Consider the following 17840-nt stretch of genomic DNA (forward strand, 5'->3'; position numbering starts at 1 on the left):
GTTCTATAGCTGCTCAAAATGGCAGAAGTCAAAACGCACCCTCAGATTTAACATGTCCCCGGACTGCAGCGCGGAGCTTTTAACGTGTGCTAGAGCGCACGTGCACAGGAACAACATTCCCCTTCGTGGAACCGAGAGGACAGTCTGAGAAGCAGCGTTTCCTGATAACTGAAGAAGTGCCACACAAGGAAACTGCAGTCAGTGGAAAAAATAGGTCATAGGTCAATAGAAAAAACATTGCCATACACCCTGTGCAAAATTGCACTGTGCATTAATCAGGAGGTCAGCAAACAAAACATGATGAGAAAATGAGTTCACAGACAAACCCAAATTCAACATTTTTTCTCTCAGTAAGACGTATTTTGGTAGCAATGCACATTAGGCACTGCATTAAAGGGCACCAAAAACTTTTTTCTTTTCTCTGAACTTCACTTTGGAAGAAAACAATACAGGCAGTATACAGAGGGTCACAGATAGAAGGAAAGTCTGAAATTACTCACTGAGACTACAGCATCTAGGTTACATTAATGGAATGTCATCGGAACATCAAGGCATATCTTTTTAACACCAGCAAAACAGAAACATTGCCAAGAAGCAATAAAATACTCAAGGTCACGTTCTTCGAGGGATTCTGTTCCACAAATGAAGACGCATTTAGATTTCCAGGGCCACGGTGAAATATCCCTTTCAATTTAATTCATTTAGGAAAGGGAAAAGCGGCACTTGCACGTACCAAGCAAAATGGCTAATGGTTGCAATGATAGGTCAGCTTCAATTACATCACCTCAACACGTTAGGCCTTCATTTTAATTCCATAACCTGAGGATCAAGTCAGCTCAAACGTTCTGGTTCCTTCTGACAGTTACAGAAATTGTTGCTGGCAAGTAAAAATCCAAAACACACACGAGCACCACACTGCCGCTTGTCAAAAGCACCGTTAAAAGGCCACTAATTAAACCTTGGTCCTGAACTTGATGGCGGGTCAGCTGGAAGTAACGCGAAATCTTACAACCCGCTGAACACATCACATCTCGAGGAACTCCGGGAACAAAAACCACAGACGTCTCTGTTTAGCCATAAACAGCTAGCGTTTTCATTCTGGCGAATGTAGCACGAGGAAAAACCATAATGACTGCAGCTGGATCTGTTTCTAGTAGTCACAGACGTAAGAGAGACAGTCGCTGTAACAGTCTCAACTGTGTTCCAAAAGGAGAGACACACAGGCTAGTTCTGAATTACCGCTGGATATGGACAACACAAATCAGTAAATGTTTCAAGTAAATACAACTAAATCTTTGCCAAACAGGGGCTACAAATGATGTTCAGTTAGCACCATTTTTTTCATTTTGTGATTTTAAAAAAACAGCACAGTCATCTAGGAATTGGAAAGCCTGGGGGGGGGGGAACAAACAAAAAACAATAACCAACACTCCTGGGAACATAAAATGACTGTTTAGGAACCATAAAACTTCAGTCTTTTGAGTCAGAATGGCGACCCGTTTGGTTTTATTTTTCCCTATTTCCTTTTCTGTTGCTGTTCCTTGCATAACTCTCGGCATTGTTCATAATTTACTGGCCTAACTTGCAGACAGCATATTGTGCATTTGCTGTTCTTTGACAGATTTGCTTGCAATTCTATGAATAGCATTTGAAAGAACTCACTCATTGGTCTGGCATGATGTCAATAGCCAGTCACACTTGTAGTTATTAGATATTGATCCCAGGGTCTGTGCTTACCCATATCCCCATTTGTGGCCATATCGTAGTTTCTGCATTGAGCATTGCTCCATTATGCTGCACACCTAGCAGTGCATGGAGCAGATTCTTGCAGATAATATTAGAAGGCGTCACTGCTCATCTAAGCCCAACCGCACCCAAAATGGTACCAAAATGCTACTCGTGCATAACATTTCACAGCCTCGCCTGACCTAATTTGGCATGCTTACTGCTCACAGCATCTAGACGTATGTGAAATGATTTTCGTTGCCCTCGATGATAAAAACCCGCCCACAACTTTTTTCACTAATACTTCTCCTAGTCGGCGCATATTAGTAAAGACTAACTCTGGATTTGTCGGTTATTTTGGCTCTTAATATCCCAGTCACAATAAGGCCTGAAGACAGCTTCGCACAACATTTGTCAGCAAAAAGATTTTTACTCTCAGGTTCGGCAAACGCCACTGGCATTGGCTCCAGACACGGGCTCTTCGCCACAGCTCAAAGTCACATGCAATTCAAACTGATAGGCTTGTGGTTGTTGGCACACAACCATCATTAGCTCAGGTTTCAACTTTTAAAAGCCATCAGATTTAAGACACAGATTAGGACTCAGTGCATATAAATTATCAGCATGACCTGGGTTGAAATTAGCTAGTTTGACGGACAACAGTAAAAATGCTATTATTCATTTTGGTTTGACAGACTGGGGTAATGATGTTCATTAACTTAGCGTTAGAGAAATATCCCATTATTGTTATTAATATATCAGCATTTAATAATATCCACATTTTATTGAAAACTCTCATTTAATAAAAGCGTAACGATCGGTTGTTATAGGATAAAATATTATCCAACACTGTAAATCATTGAACTAGCAGTACTCACTGACAGACTTATCATTTTGAGCACGTACACCAGGACTGAGTGAGTGAGTGAGATCATTTTAATAACTTAATTTTCATTTAAATAAAATAAATTAAACTAAATCAATGGGAACGGGCTCATGCACACTGATGTAGCTAGCTAATGATGAGATGCAATAATACTATATTTTATCATTATCATTTTTTTTACAAAAACTCTAGTGCAATCTGCTGCCATAGCATACACAATTTTCTTCAGGTAAGTGCCTCTTTTGGTTCTGGGCAAGCAGCATTCATATTTGTGTTTATATCTGCATAATTATTTCCCTAACATCCCTTAGGATTTTCATCCAGTCTATAGAAGCTAGGATAGCTTGGCTTGTTTTTCCGTTGGAAAGAACACCACTAGCCATTTGAATATTTCTCACAGACTCCCAGCTAATGACATGGTCACGATGCCAACTTAATTTGATTTACAGCTCTAAAACGGTTTTTAGATTTGGCTACCGTATTTCTACAGGCTGAAAAAGCAAACCTCTCAGATCTTATTTCAGCAGCAATGCAATACAATGGTCAATGGCTTTGGAAAACCCTAACACAACTGACATTTTGCGAACCATTCATTAAATAGGCGGTTTGTTACATTCGCCTGCCATGGCTCTGCAGTGAAGATGATAAAGATGCCTACCTAAAAGCCATTAACAGTGGCCAGTATCACAGTCCATTATTCCCACATGCTAACATGGTATGAGAATGCATCATCGCAACCTGGGATCTTAGTCCTCAAGTCACCAATTACATGCTGCCAGCCCCAGAGTAAGTAGCCATTACTGAGATTGAGGCCTGCAATGTGGAACGCCTGTGTATACATCAGGGACTCCTGCACTATCCACAGGGGAAAGGGAATTAACCCAGCCCCAAAACTTCAGTGAGAGCAGCATTAGAGACCAAACTACAGTGTGGCTCTACCGTACCTAATTATCATCTGCTCCTCTGAGGAGCCCACACGCAGTCCTTAGAGGCAGGAAAGATCGTCACTGGCGAAAACAAAGGCTTGTGCCCCGCCTCCAGCACTCCTGCACTGCTGCTGTCAATCCCACCATCAACCTGCTTCCCCCCCCCCCGCCCACCCCCACTCCACCAAAAAACAGGAGGGCTTCTCCGCTAACGAGGCTCCCTTACCTGGCGTGCGGGACGTCGATGCTGGAGGAGACCACTTTGCGCTTCTGCTCGAGCAGGGACACCGAGCGGGCGTGGTCCCCGGACTTGCAGTCGGGCCCCCGCGGGTCCTCCGGTGGCTCCGGTGCCAGGCAGTTGGCCTCGCCTTTTTGGGAATCTGGCGGATGGTCCCGACCATTGCAGGAGCTCTGCTGCTGAGAAACACACAGTTACTTATCCAGCATAAACTGAGACTGACAAGCGCCTCCAATATGGGGCACCAAAACAACAGCAGGCGCTTGTACCTATCTCTTAACTGGAACCGGATTTTTCAAGGGCATGCACAGATGGATAGGCCTGGACATGGATTTCATTTACTCATCCACTTGTTCCATTACCAAACTGATGTCGAAACCGATATGGCAATGTTATAGCAGGGATTTTCTCATCCGATAACGTCCAGAATTCTTTTTGCATTCGTTGGAAGCGCACCAGGGCTTAAGCACTGCATTTTAGCACACGCTGAATGCTTGAAGTGCCCTGTACATTCTCTGCTTAAAACCATTTCGAGATGGTGAAAATGGACATTCGCAAACACTGGACAGGTGTGCACAAGTACAACTATGGGTAACGAAGCAAGCCATAAAGCTATGCTATTACGTTTAATTACATTGAATGATATGAAACAGTATTATAATTAGTTTAATAACTCATCGAAGGGTACTCCTGCTGTGGTGTCAAAGCCTGAGACCCAAATTGGCCACTACAAAGGGGAACCACATACGCATAGCCATCTGCTGGTTAGGGAGCTCACAGCACAATGAATACTCCAGCTAATTCTCCAATAGCAACACGATCTGTCAAACTGACATCTGCAGGCCTATCACATTTAATGTACGGACATATTCCACTTCAACATAGAACAAATGTTGCCATTGGCCGTTAACTTCCATTCATATCAGAAACCATTGCTGCAAAATTGCCAGAAAATTCCTGGCATGGGGAAAAAAGTCATACTGGTACTATCATAAAGCTGGAAATTATCTTTATAATTCATTAATCACTTCACACAAGCTATGCAACTGACTTCAAAGCCATACAGCCTTTAGCATTCATTTACAGTCGCCTGTGCATAGTCTGGGTATGGACGCTCAAAATAATTATGGTGAATTTGCTGTGCGTTCCATTAATCTTGTGCAATTTTATTGTGGTGTGTAAGTATAAAAACAGGACATGAAACTGAACAGCTGGTAAAATGGACAGAAATAGCTGTGGATTAATAGCTAGCTTGCTGTTTAGACCAAAGTGCAAAAAAATCAAACATTACTATTGGAATCAAATACAAAACAAATACATATATGCAAATAAATAAAAAAACAGATTAATTAATATAGAGACTTAATTCAGGCTACAGGAACACCGCTGTCTGAACGGTGAACAACTAGAGACACCGTAACGTTATGCAGTCTCTAGATCTGTGGACAAATGCAAGGCGCTCTTATGATGGATACATCTGGGCCTACAGGACTAGCAGCTTCGTAAAGAGCATTTTTTTTGTGAGTTACTTCAGCCAGCAATTGTTCCAATCGCCTTTTAAAAACCAAACGGCAAAGATATAAAAGCCTTCGCTGTGGCGCTGGCAATAGCAGCATTAAAACCCAACTAGGCTAACGGCGATTCTGGGAGCAAGTATTCTGGCAAACGCGCCGCATAGCTAGGGGTTTACCTTCACCCGGTCTCCTCAGCTTTCCTCTAGACGCGTAACTGGAACCGCGCGCATTTCACCGGCGAGCTGAATCAGCGACGTCTCCACAATGAGCACTTTGTACGCGGCAATCCTGCGTGGTCTCGTGCGTTCCTCTTCACTGCAAATGAATGTCTGCTCTGCACTGGGGTCAGCGGAGAAAACCACCGTACGCAGATGAGTCTGCCGTGAAGATCTATGGAGGCCTATTAGTTAACGCCTCAGTTTCAGGGCAGTTACTCGCCTAATGTAGTTGTGTAATGTGTTCATAAATAATAAAATACACTTCTTTGAACTTCAACTAAATGGAGTTGAATAGTAATGACTCCAAACAACAAACATTTGTGTCTGAACTTTTCCTCACTTGCCTATTTATATTTGCCTGCATCCCCCTCAGCAACGCCCAAATGAATCTCCATTGATGCTAGCTAAAGATAACTCATTTTAGGTAAAACGAACATATACTTATTATATAAGTCTATATAATAACCTCCCCCCCTCCTCCGTAGTTCAACCAGTCAACTTTGCTTTGTTGAATGCTTTCTTTCTTTCCCAATTGTGAGCGCCCAGGTGTAACTGCAGGCTTGTCTCATTGCTGCCATGTCCTTCATCAGTTCAGAAGAATGCACAGGAGGTCCCCTGCTTCTTTTCACTCTCAACCCCAGCTGGGCTCCACTTGCTGTGCTGGAGGACTGCACAATCGCTGGAACTCTGGCAGGCAGGCCACGGGTGACCAACTGCAAAGAGGAACTGCTACTACTGTGAGACGAGGCAGAGAATAAAGCTCTACCTCCCAGGGCAGTGCTATGGCCAATTATTAGAGATGCACCGTAATATCGGAGTTGTAGGCTATCGCTATTGGCTGAATATTGCACAGAACCGACGTATCGGTATCAGCCATTAAACTATTATGACCAATTGTGATTATGACCAATGATACAGCAACATACAAGCTCCAAAGAGGCGATGGATTTGATGAGCCGCTGATGCTGTAAATGGTTTAATGTATCATTTTTACCAGCCAAACTCACAAGCAGTTATACAGACTCGCTCTCCAATCTCATGCTCTCTGCTCAATGAGAAAGTAAGAAAGTTTTATGTGTATATTTTTTTGTTACACAAATAAAATATGATACATTTTTCTTTCATAACTTTGTGTCTGCGCTCATCAACTTTGTCCACTAATGTGGAAACTTGGCTGCAGTTTGCATTTGTGCTATAATGTTAAAGGGGGAGGCATCGACATCGCCCAATATGGCCAGACAAATACTGTTTATTGACATTGGCCCCAGAATTTCTATATTGTGTATCCCTATAAATTCTGCATCCACTCAACCGTCTGGACTGATATTTATTTTGGACCGCTGGGCGCATGTCCGCACTAAGAACTAGTGCTTTGGCTGAATATGGCACTACACTGCGTCACGTTCCTCTTCACAGTCCAGCACGGAGAGGTTTCAGTCAGGGTCTGCAACTACAGGGCCTACAGCTTTAACTTACGGACCAGCACAAGCTTTGCTGGGCTCGTTTAGGGCTTGGTTTGTCAGACAGTGCCACTGAAGAAGACACTGGAAACCTGAACATTGCTAAGCCATGCTATGGGGTGGCCATCTTTTCCTCTGGGCCACATCCTACTGCTGTAGCGCTCTGCCTTTACAGTGAATTCCATTTCCAATACGATCACCGCCAAATGATGTCATTTCGTAAAATCTGCTATGTTTAAAACCTAGGTTTGCACTCGGTTTTAAACGCACCACCAACGTGAAAAGTGTCAATGTCTCGCTGAAGGGCTTATGGGAGGTGGAGTCTGAGCCTTAAAACTGAACTACAGTAATAGCAACGCTTGGAGACTGCTTGTTATGGTTGCCGAAAGAAAAATATACAACAAATGAATGTTTAACCATTCAGGAAAAATTCTGAAAATGTTTACCAAATCCATGCTGTTTGAACGGTAATGATTGATGCCCCCGCCTATGGCTAACTCTTAAAGAGTGAGATAACATGCACATTGCTGTAATGGAACACGAAGATCAAAAGGGGACATTTTATTGCTTGTCTTTCTGCAGCAGTGTTGACACAAAGCCCACAGCTCGCTCCACACACCTGCTCTCCACAGCATGCCCACACACCCTTGCTACGAGGCTGCAGAGTGGACACAAGCCTCCTACGCAAATTCATCACAGACATACGGATCGACCTAGCTTCATACCATACATCTTTACTTAAAGAATGTTAAAATTGGCCAAAGAGATGCAAACCCATGCCAAAGCAAACAACGCTGTTACTATGATACTATGAACTGAAGATTATTCTCTTTGGCTAACCTGCAGAGCTCCAAGGAGTTAACACACAGCCTATAGCACTGCACATTAGAGAGTTCCATTTCTAAATGAGGTACGATCATCGATCACGATGAACCTGAGTAGGGAATAACAAAATCTGTAAAATATTCCTTAAACAACACATGTAAAATGTTCACCAGTACAAATTCATCTTTGACAAAGATGCTCCAGTTCAACAGATGCCAAGATTGATTAATGCCAATGCAGTCAAATGCAAGTCTTTCTTTGACTCAAGCCAAGAAATTTGGAAATAAAGGCCAGTACTTTACAAGCCATTCATATAAACCATCAGTAACAAATAAACAGCCTATAGCTCAACTGGCCATCCAGCTTATGACACAATGGTCAGTACAGCAACATAACTAAATACTGTTACAATTGTTAAGCACTGCTGAAAAATGCATTTTCAGTAGTTTAAATAGGATTTTACATTTTTCAGAAGTTTACAGTTGCTCCAAAAAACCAGCACCGGTACCCAAACCTTGATCTGGACCCGCGCGGGTACTTATGTTTTGAATCCTCAAGCACCAAAAACGACAAACACAATTCATAATTTTAAAATGGAAACATTTTTGATAAATGGAAATCAAAACTAGTGTTTTTCACACTGCAAAGCTCACGTGTCAGCCCTCTCCATGTAGGCGACTTCCTTTATTTGACTTTTAAAAAAAGCCTGTGCATTGTGTGAACCAGCAGGTGTGTGAAGACACTTCTGAGCCCACACCAGCATGCCGTCCTCACCGCTGAAAAGATGAGGGCACTGCTTTGACAGTCGCGGCACTTTCGGCGGTCTGTCTGTTAGCTGCTTGTATGTGGGAATCGATGGCAATGACAGGATCTCCGCTTCTGCAGAGCACGGCAAAGCTAAACAGGCACATATTTACTCTGAATCCCCACAAAAAATGTTGCTAAGTGGTCTTTGTTAAATGTGCGCTTTGATATTGAGAAGTAATCAAGAACTACTGCATACATGTAGCCTGATGGAGGCCTCACAGCAAAGCCTTCTGGGGAGGGGGGGGGCAACTCATGCAGTGAATAGTTATGACAATGAAGCCAATAAACAATTTCTAATGGCTACATTGTGAAAGAATTGAGAGTTATGCGAGTCAAAGGCTGGGGGAAGGAGAGTCAGGTTTCAATTCTGTTTTTCTCCCACTGCAAATCTCTCTGAATTGAGAGTCTCTTTTATTTGTCTCTTAATGTTTTATGAACTATACAGAATCTCATACTTTTTTATTACCCGAGGATTATACTTTTTTTTTATTTTTTTAAACATGAGTTTCTTCTGTTTAAAAGCTTTAAAACATATGGAAATTCAATGCCTCAATTCTCTTGGATTGCCTACATCCAAGAAAGCTCACAGGCAGGGTGCCAAAATGAGACCTGGCGGCAACAGGAAGGACAAAACCCATAATCCCTCGTGTAAGAGCAGACAGCTATTGTGCCACCACTCTGCGCTGAAGGGACCTGTGCCTACCATTATGCTACAGTACGTTTGACCGCTTTGTCCATTATTGCAAAACCAAAGGCCCATCATCCTGCAACACTGATACTCCTGTCCAGCACTGTCGCCTCAAAATATGTCCAGGCGGAAAGCTCAAAATGTCCTTACATAATTCTTACAAATGAATTATTTACAAAGGCCATGTAATGCTGAAAATGATTCAGTATGAGCGTTTGAGCATCACAATTAAGCACAACCTCATCACATGCAAATGGCATCCAGCCAATTTCCATCCCAACCAAATACTCTCAAAGTCCTCAGAGCGTTTGATTCAGCGTCATGTAAGAACCCGCGACAGAACAGGAGGATGCCTTTCTGAGCTTGAAGGCAGAGCTGTATGTGGGACAACCCAAATGCCCCCCCCATCCATCCCGCCACCCCACTCCCCCTGCCCCTCCCCCTCCCACTCCTCCCCCTTCTGCCCCCCTCAGCACACAAACCAAGTCAACAAGTGGCAATGCTGGAGCTGAATGGGTCTCATTTGGCATTCTGGGCAGATTGCCAGAGCCACAGATTCTTAAAACATGTCCTTTGCAAAGAGCTGTTTCTGCACCACAGCAGCTGTTCTTGGACGATTCACTCGGTTGCACTTTCACATACTTTACAGGGTTTGAAAGGCATTTTGAAAAAATGTTGTTTTAATGTTTTGGAAACGAACAATGGATTATATCATAATCACACCGAAAACATACACAACATACATTTTAATAACAAAAGGTTGTAACGTATTCACAAGCACATGGTAATTGGGAATGTATCTTCTGCATTCAGCTAAGTAAGCCAGGTTCCCAACTCAACAAGGCATTAATCAAATAAAATCCCCTAAAACGAGTGAACAACAATGTCCATTCACATATTTTCTTAAGTAAACGATACTATACTACAGTTGTTCCCGACCTTGGCTCTGGGGATTCCCTGTGTATACTTGGTTTTCGGGCCAACCACAGTTGCAATCCCAAAATTTTAACAACCCGTTAATTTTTAGTGATTTGGAGCTTTTCTTGTTCAGAGGGATTTTTTATCCACTAAAGCCACATTATGTCAGAAATAGCTATGCATGCCATGAAGAATAGAATTCCCATGTTCACATTGTGCTTATTGAGCTACACTGCAAACAATTACATAAAAAGAAGTAACAATTTTTTTTAACGGATTCAAATTAATGACTGAGGTGAATCAATAGTCTCCTAATTAGGCTGGGATGTTGAACACACGTGTTTTAAGTTCTGTCAGAATTTTTCATTAAACTTAACCCAAAGCAGGTTTGGTTCATTGTCATTTGCTTTGTCTCCAAATTCCTCATTATCTACCATATGGTTTGTTTTGGTGGGCGTGTGTCCACGCTTTCACCAAATAGGACCCTACTGAATCACCTCAGTCTTTAATTTGACCAGTAAAATATTTTTTTTCGCTCTTTCAAGTAATTAAATAGACCTAATCAGTTAAATAATTGTGTTTCCTCTAAACATGAAAAGCACCTAATTAAGAAAAATTAACAGCTTATTAAAATTCTAGGACTGCAATTGAGGTTGGAACAAAAACCAGCATACACAGGGGATTCCCAGAACCAAGGTTGGGAACGACGGAAGTATAGTATCGTATACTTTGCAAAATACGTGGATGGGCATTGTAGTTCACTAATTTTAGTGTATTTCATTTGATTGATGCCTTTCTTTGGTCCTTCAGCGAGTTTTCTTTGTTTGGATAACCTACTGTAGCTATGCGTCTCCATTTGTGCAACTGGGGACTTTATTATTTAAAAAATTAATAGTGGGAATACGGAAGGTACATGCTCATTGTATCATATTCCTAATAAAACAGATTACTAACTACAAATATGATGCTGTTTCTTATTGTGTGTATACAATTGGGATAGATAATTTGACGACTGGAGCATAAAATTATAAAGCTAAAATCCTTTTTTACGTTGAGACGAAACTGGAATAACAAATCCAGTCTAGGAGAACAGTATACCATGCCAAAATGAATCACGGGTGGGACTAACAAAAAACAGAGCAGTAGCTTGCTGGCAAGCAACAACAGCGCATCGTACAGAATACTGCAGAGATTGTTTGTTTGCCTGCGCTGTACCGCCTCCTACTAGGTCAGATAAACAGCGCGCGGGCCCTGTCACAATACATTCCGAAGCAATTCGTCAACGCAAGACCATTGTTTTTTATTTCTTAAATTATATCTCTTCACTGTGGTGTCCCAACAATCGTATATTTATATGCATTAGCCTGCATCCCAGAGAAGAATTGCTGCGGTGGGTTGGCTGACAAATCTGCAGCAAGATACCTGCAGCCAAATAATGTAATACTAAGCACCAATCACTGAGTGGTTCTGCACTGAAGAAGCACAACAAAACAGCGATTCTACCCACCTTCAAGCTAGACTTCAGCGGTCCTTTTGCAGTCATCTGAGCGGGGCCCACTGCAATCTCGTCTTCGGAATACTCTTTCAGGCTTCCGTCTTGCATCAGCACCGTGTACACGTTTCGGCGAGGTCCAGTCGAAGCATCCTTGTTTTCCTGTTTGACAGCCTGCACCACTCCTGTGATCACAGCCCCGTCTCCCGTCGGGCTAGGCGCATAAACTCGGCTCCCGAGGATAGAACGCTTCACCAGACGCCTAGAATGCATAACGTTTCCCTCAAATACGGACCGTTAACTATTCAATGGCGGCCGAAAACGTCGACTTTTAAATCGCAAGTCAATGCATCAAAATAACAAAATCCTGCAGCAGACGGACTATGATCTAAAAGCACCAAGTGAACGTTGGCGAGTGATAACATAGCTTGCAAGCTAGCGATTAGGTTCGCTCCAACTTCAAATAAAACGTAATTGCAGAAGATCAAGTCGAAAGCGTTGCTAGCTACCAAATGTAAAAACAATATAAAAACGCAGCCTTCGAACGCTTGCAGTGCAGAACTCCACACAGCCTGTCAACCTCTTCATTCGACCGGCCACCGATCTTTCTTCATTCGACCTGTTTGTTTTCCTGTAGCCGTTCCCTTAAGCTCGCTAGTAGCAGGAAAATCACGGAAAGGATTTCATTATTTTTCGGAGCGAAGGGCCATCTTAACACCGAATAACAAACCGAAACAATTGCAATGACAAAAAAGAGTTGCAAAATGTGTCTTTGTAACGTAATAATCAACAAAAGCAAGTTTCACGGAGAAAATACGATGCGATCTCAAAGCTGATCAACTCCGGATTCTGCAAGTGAAATCCATTCCGCAGAGGTTTCACTGGTGTCCGTGCCTCTACCGGCAGAATGCTGCCTGTAAACATGTGCGGTCTCGCGGCCACCGAGCGTTACGATTGGCTGATGAAGCACACGCCTCCACTATTTTACTCTCCCTTTACGGAGATGAAATGCCAGTTTCCCTCCTAACAGTGGTAACATAAGATGGGAAGGAAGTTCCATTCAAAACAATGACGCAATGATAGCGAGAGAAAGGAGAGCATTGGGAGGGGTGAAAATAGCGAGAATCGGAGTGCACTGGAACAAAACAAAGATCCCTCGTGAGGCCGAGCTTTCGCGGCAGGAGGCTTTGGCCATGAATGAACTGCTACGAGCCAAACGATATGGCATTATAATACGGTATTTGCTGAAGGTCAGCAAATTTGGGGAAATCAGTAAAACGCGGAAAGGAAACAAAATAGCAGAACCAGGAGTATACGCTATGTAGCAATAGAACGAAGATTTTTTTGCTTGTCCCACATTATTATTTTTCAAACTTAATTTGCCTCATGTTAATACAGCATTTAGAGAGAAATTACGTTTTTAATTAAGCTACCAAATCCATTGGTTTCCTTTGTCGTGCTCTCTCAATGATCCCAAATATTCCTGAATTAAAAAAAAAAAAAAAACGAAACATTAAAAAAATCATTTGGAGAATTAACTGTGGGTGACGGGGGTAATCTAGTCCAGAATAGAAAAAATGAATGAATTTCAAGTTAGATTAGTTACTAGTTAATTAGCGAAATTGATCCTACATATAAAAAGCAAGACGTGTTTAAAGTTACCTTTAGAAATTAATTTGCCGTAAGGAACAGCAGTTATGTATCTGTGGAAGAATCAATGTTGTCCTTAATCCAGGACATATAGGATCTATCCCTCTAGTTGATATATCAAAGTTTGTGTATTTTTACACCAAAAAGTATTTACATCGACACTACACATTGTTCAATTTATAAATATGGTGCCGTAAAGCCAAACGCAGCTGCTTATCTCGAGTAATTTATTTCTCACGCATCCATCAACGGAACTGAAACTTTTTATCTTTTTTACTGGACTTTCACCATCGCCACCCATCCATCGTTCACTAGCACAGAGGGACCTTGGTAATGCTAGCTGTACATTTAATTTGTCTTCAGCAGTGATGTGTTGCAGTACTGGTACTGAGGCACCTTACAAAATCTTCCTCTCTATACGTGTCCCCTGTCATTTACTCCAGTCCCTGTCCAACCATATTCTTCCCAACCTCTCAGTCTCACCGTGTTGATATTATTATTTTGAAGATTTTATTATTTTTTTAACAATGTGGGAATTGCCTATGTGGTGTAAGCATCTTTTCCAAATCTGAAAAACTCCAAAGAAGGGCATTGTGCTGGTGTGGCATCACATTTTAAATAGACAAACAATACTATACCAGTACTATAAAATGAGAGCAGGCATCTTGCTTATACATGTCACCTAACAGTTCAAGGATACTCTCACCATTTTCAGAAGTGCAACATTTATTTTGTATGTAATGGCTTTTAATCTTTGCCATTAATATTCAATTACTACATTTGTATACCAGAAGCCCACAAATTCTGTTTAAATATTCAGAAAATAAGAATAATGCTTTGTACTGATTACAGTTGATACTGAATTTATTTTCTGGATACTTCAAGAACAGGACCCCTCTCCCCCAACACACACACACACACACACACACACACACACAAAGGGGAAAAAGCGAAACCTTGCGGCAGTTTCTTTAAGTATGTACATTCTTTATTCGAATAGGTAGTTTGATAAACAGGCTGGACCGTTTCCTGGTGCTAGCAGCCGTGGCGCTCCCTGTTTTTCCGGTCTTCTCTCTGACCCTCATGTACGCTGCACCAGCAGCTCACGGCATGCAAAGCCTGCGTACAGCGCTGCATGTGGTACCTTGTAAAATCTGATAGCGATGCTCACCTCTGACAGATCATAAAAAAACAATTTATGGCACTTCCATGAACATCATTAAGTTTAAAGGATTGCATTACTTCACTGCATGGAATAATCAGAGGGCACGTGAATAGAGCGAGGGAGTCATTTTTTTTTCATAAATATTAATCACAAAGAGATTTACTCCCTATAAAACGCATATAAAATCTCAGACGCAAGCTTCCATTTTTCTGAGGACAGTTAATGGTTGAAATGTACTGCCTCCATAATGCAGATTTGCACTAATACTGGGTAATTCAGTCTGACGTCGCTTTGTCTATTTAATATCAGACAAATGCCATAACAATGGTCTAAATTGATGACAGCTGCGGTAATGCGTGTACTCTATACTGAAAAGAAGACATACATATTGTATGTAAGCACTACATTTCTTTTCTTGTCATAGCACCTTACAGCAGTTCTACAATGCTTATTTTCAAATATCAATGTGCATTCAGATAGCTTGAAGCAGAGAATACAAAGTTTAAATGTTCAACAACAGCAATTAAATATATATTTATATTTAAATAAAAGTACCTGCATATTCAAAAATGCCTGCCAACACATTTAAACATGGCAACTGCTTTGCACCGATAGAATGTACCACGACTGGATTGAAGTCACTAGAAGAGGAACTACACTGGATTTAAAGACAGAAACAAATATCAGTAGCTTATATATGTTATTTTACTGCTTTTCAACAGGGCTCAATACACCCCCACGTGGCAAATTTTAATGAGCTGTTGACCTCCGTCTCAAAACTATTCTGTCAGTCAAACCAGTATGCCATGCGTCTTACAGTTGCCACTATTCTATAAAATATGATCGTTTCAAAAGATATTAACTATAAATTACAGTATAATAGACTGCAAACAGCATGTGCTGTTCTGTCCTCACTGCAGTTAGCGGATAGCCTATCACGGAGGTACAACTGAATACACTGTTCCCATGTGAACATGAATAGACAGATGTGAAGGTTGTTTAATAACGAGGAAGCTAATGTAAATCCTTGCAATAACTGAAAAAAATACTATTCTGCAAAAAGACACAGGCCTCTTTTGGCCTGTTGTCATCATCCGATACATGCACGCATCTCTGTGAGAACAGCGGGTATGTATGACAGAAAAATAATTAAATCTGACATTTTAAGTGCCGTTTTAACAAGACAAACTTGCAGGGGCTTGTGCTGCAGTACCAAAACTTCCACTGTGCATAAGAGTCCTTCAACATGACCACCATACACGTACCCAATATAAGCAAAAGGTTAAATAAAAATAAAATGAAGGTACAAGTTATTAAACACCGTCAGATTACCAAATAATTTTGTGATTACTTACGGTGACAGATAATATTAACATTCAGAACAAGATAAAAAAATCCTGTGAGCTACTAAAAACACACACACAAACAAATCACAAGATTCCAATGTCAGCATGAACAAATATGCTCAGAGCCTTACCAAACCTTGATGTGTGGCTGGTAAGGCCTTTAACTTTTTTCATAGTTCATATAACAATAAGATGCTGCCGATAGCAAAAAGCAGTTTTTTAAAAACAAATACACTTTCTTAACTGAATGCTATTTAAAGCTGTAGAAATGAAGTATTCAGTGACTCAGTTCATTTATAATGTCTATAGTGAGTCAGCTACAATACAAGGTCACCTAGGGTCATATGCGTACCTTTGCAGTGTGCTTCAGCCAGCTGCTCATCTTTCAAGCCTAATCACATTAAAATGTCCACAAAGTCTTAGAAAGAAATAAAGATGTTCCATAATGTGATACCTTGTCTTGCCAGCAACAGGCCTTGAGAATTGGGGTTTGGTATGTTTTTGTTACTTTTCAAAAATCAACTGATCCTGTATCACCAGGTCTGTGGCCTACCACTGGAAAGATGATTTCAATTAGACAATGAAAGTACAGGCTTCCAAGATAGCTGCTGCGCATCACAGATAAAACAGAACCTCAATATAAACACTCCCAGCCAATCAGAACACAGGACAGGTATTGTGCTTATCAAGGTTTTTTAGAAATAAAAAATATTCTGAAAAACATTTAAAGCCACAATACATGTGCAAAGTTGGCCGGTATTTCAGGTCTGAATAGAGAAAACTCTCACTTTGAGTTTGTCTCTTGTTTTTCCTTAAAATAAAATCAAATATCTCAAAAATAAAAAAAACTTACTTTAAATATACTCTAGTTGCCTCTCAGTTATGACATGAAGTTGGAAATAACCCCAGGGTGGTTACAGAGGGAAGGGTCTCTTTTTCTCCCACTGGGTGTGTTTCCTATAGTTCCCTATGAATCTATGCCCGTTAGGACAAACTGTCCTCTTCTGCAGCCCACAAGACTGCATTCGTTCAGCACTGGTCTGAATGCAGAAATAAACCCACAGCAACTTTGGAGCAACTTTTCCCGCAACCCCACATTACCAGCACAAACAGGAGTCACCAAAAACGCACAACACAAATGAACTTAGACCACTGGGCAGCCGTGCTGACACAAGCCTCACATTACCGTGACCTTTCCGACAGAAAAAAGGGACTGAGACACACAACATCAAAGGCAGACCCCCCCCCCCAGCCCCCCGAAAAGTCCAGAAAGAATTTGTGTGAGGCGGCGGTTGAGAGCGAGGTCCGAGGGCAGTGGGCGGAGCCTGCAGAAAGGGAGGGCGGGGCCAGGCGCGCTGCAGTCAGAGCCGGGAGATCTCCCTGGTGAGCTCCACCTCGCCCACGCTCTCGTAGTCGGGCTCCCTGTGGGCCGGCTCCTCCGGTCCCGAGGCCGAGCCCCCGCCCCCCGCCTTCGGGATCCCGATGGTCTCGTAGGCGGGGTCCAGGGGCGGGGCCTCGGCGTCGGGCTGCGCGTAAACGTCCTTCACGGAGGCGTACAGGTCGCTGGACGTGGACCCGGCCAGCAGGCCGTTGATCTCGCCGATGCTGCTGTAGTCGTCCTCCTTCTCCGCGGCGGCGGTCTTCGTCACCGACGAATACATGGCGGACAGCTGGAAGCAACGGGCGAGAATGCGTCACCGTGCGACACTCATGCACTTCAATGGCCACACTTTATTTCATGGGTCCGTTTATCCAGCGAGAAAGCAATTATCAAGCACATTATTACTTAATTACCACAGTTCACTATTAGTTTTCGTTCTGTATGACTTACGTTTGTAAACAGTTTGCCAGCCAGTAATAAGAATTCAGTTTTGGTTCTACACCACACGGGTCAGAGGACTGCACCGCTCTAAACTACTCTTAAACTATATATATGGTTTAGGACATGCTTAATAACTTTATTTAGTATTCTAACAATGCAA

At 42.0% G+C, this 17840-nt stretch overlaps 2 protein-coding genes across 7 annotated transcripts in view; both read right to left on the bottom strand.

Annotated features, from left to right (window-relative positions):
* LOC135260352 (zinc finger protein 704-like) overlaps window positions 1-12874 on the bottom strand; it is a 52062-nt gene extending 39188 nt beyond the window's left edge. The window contains exons 1-2 of the mRNA XM_064345585.1: window positions 11713-12874; window positions 3764-3954 (exon numbers count right to left, since the gene is read on the bottom strand). Coding sequence (XP_064201655.1) covers window positions 3764-3954; window positions 11713-11970 — 449 coding nt within the window. The 5' untranslated portion in view covers window positions 11971-12874. The remainder of the gene's footprint in view (window positions 1-3763; window positions 3955-11712) is intronic.
* A 1439-nt stretch (window positions 12875-14313) lies between these two features.
* Window positions 14314-17840, bottom strand: part of pag1 (phosphoprotein membrane anchor with glycosphingolipid microdomains 1) — a 40769-nt gene continuing 37242 nt past the window's right edge. For all 6 annotated transcript variants that reach the window (XM_064348170.1, XM_064348169.1, XM_064348168.1 and 3 more), the window contains one exon: window positions 14314-17528. In XM_064348170.1, coding sequence (XP_064204240.1) covers window positions 17220-17528 — 309 coding nt within the window. In that variant the 3' untranslated portion in view covers window positions 14314-17219. The remainder of the gene's footprint in view (window positions 17529-17840) is intronic.

This window comes from Anguilla rostrata, chromosome 8 (genome assembly GCF_018555375.3).
Source record: "Anguilla rostrata isolate EN2019 chromosome 8, ASM1855537v3, whole genome shotgun sequence".
In the NCBI taxonomy this organism is placed as follows: Eukaryota; Metazoa; Chordata; class Actinopteri; order Anguilliformes; family Anguillidae; genus Anguilla; species Anguilla rostrata.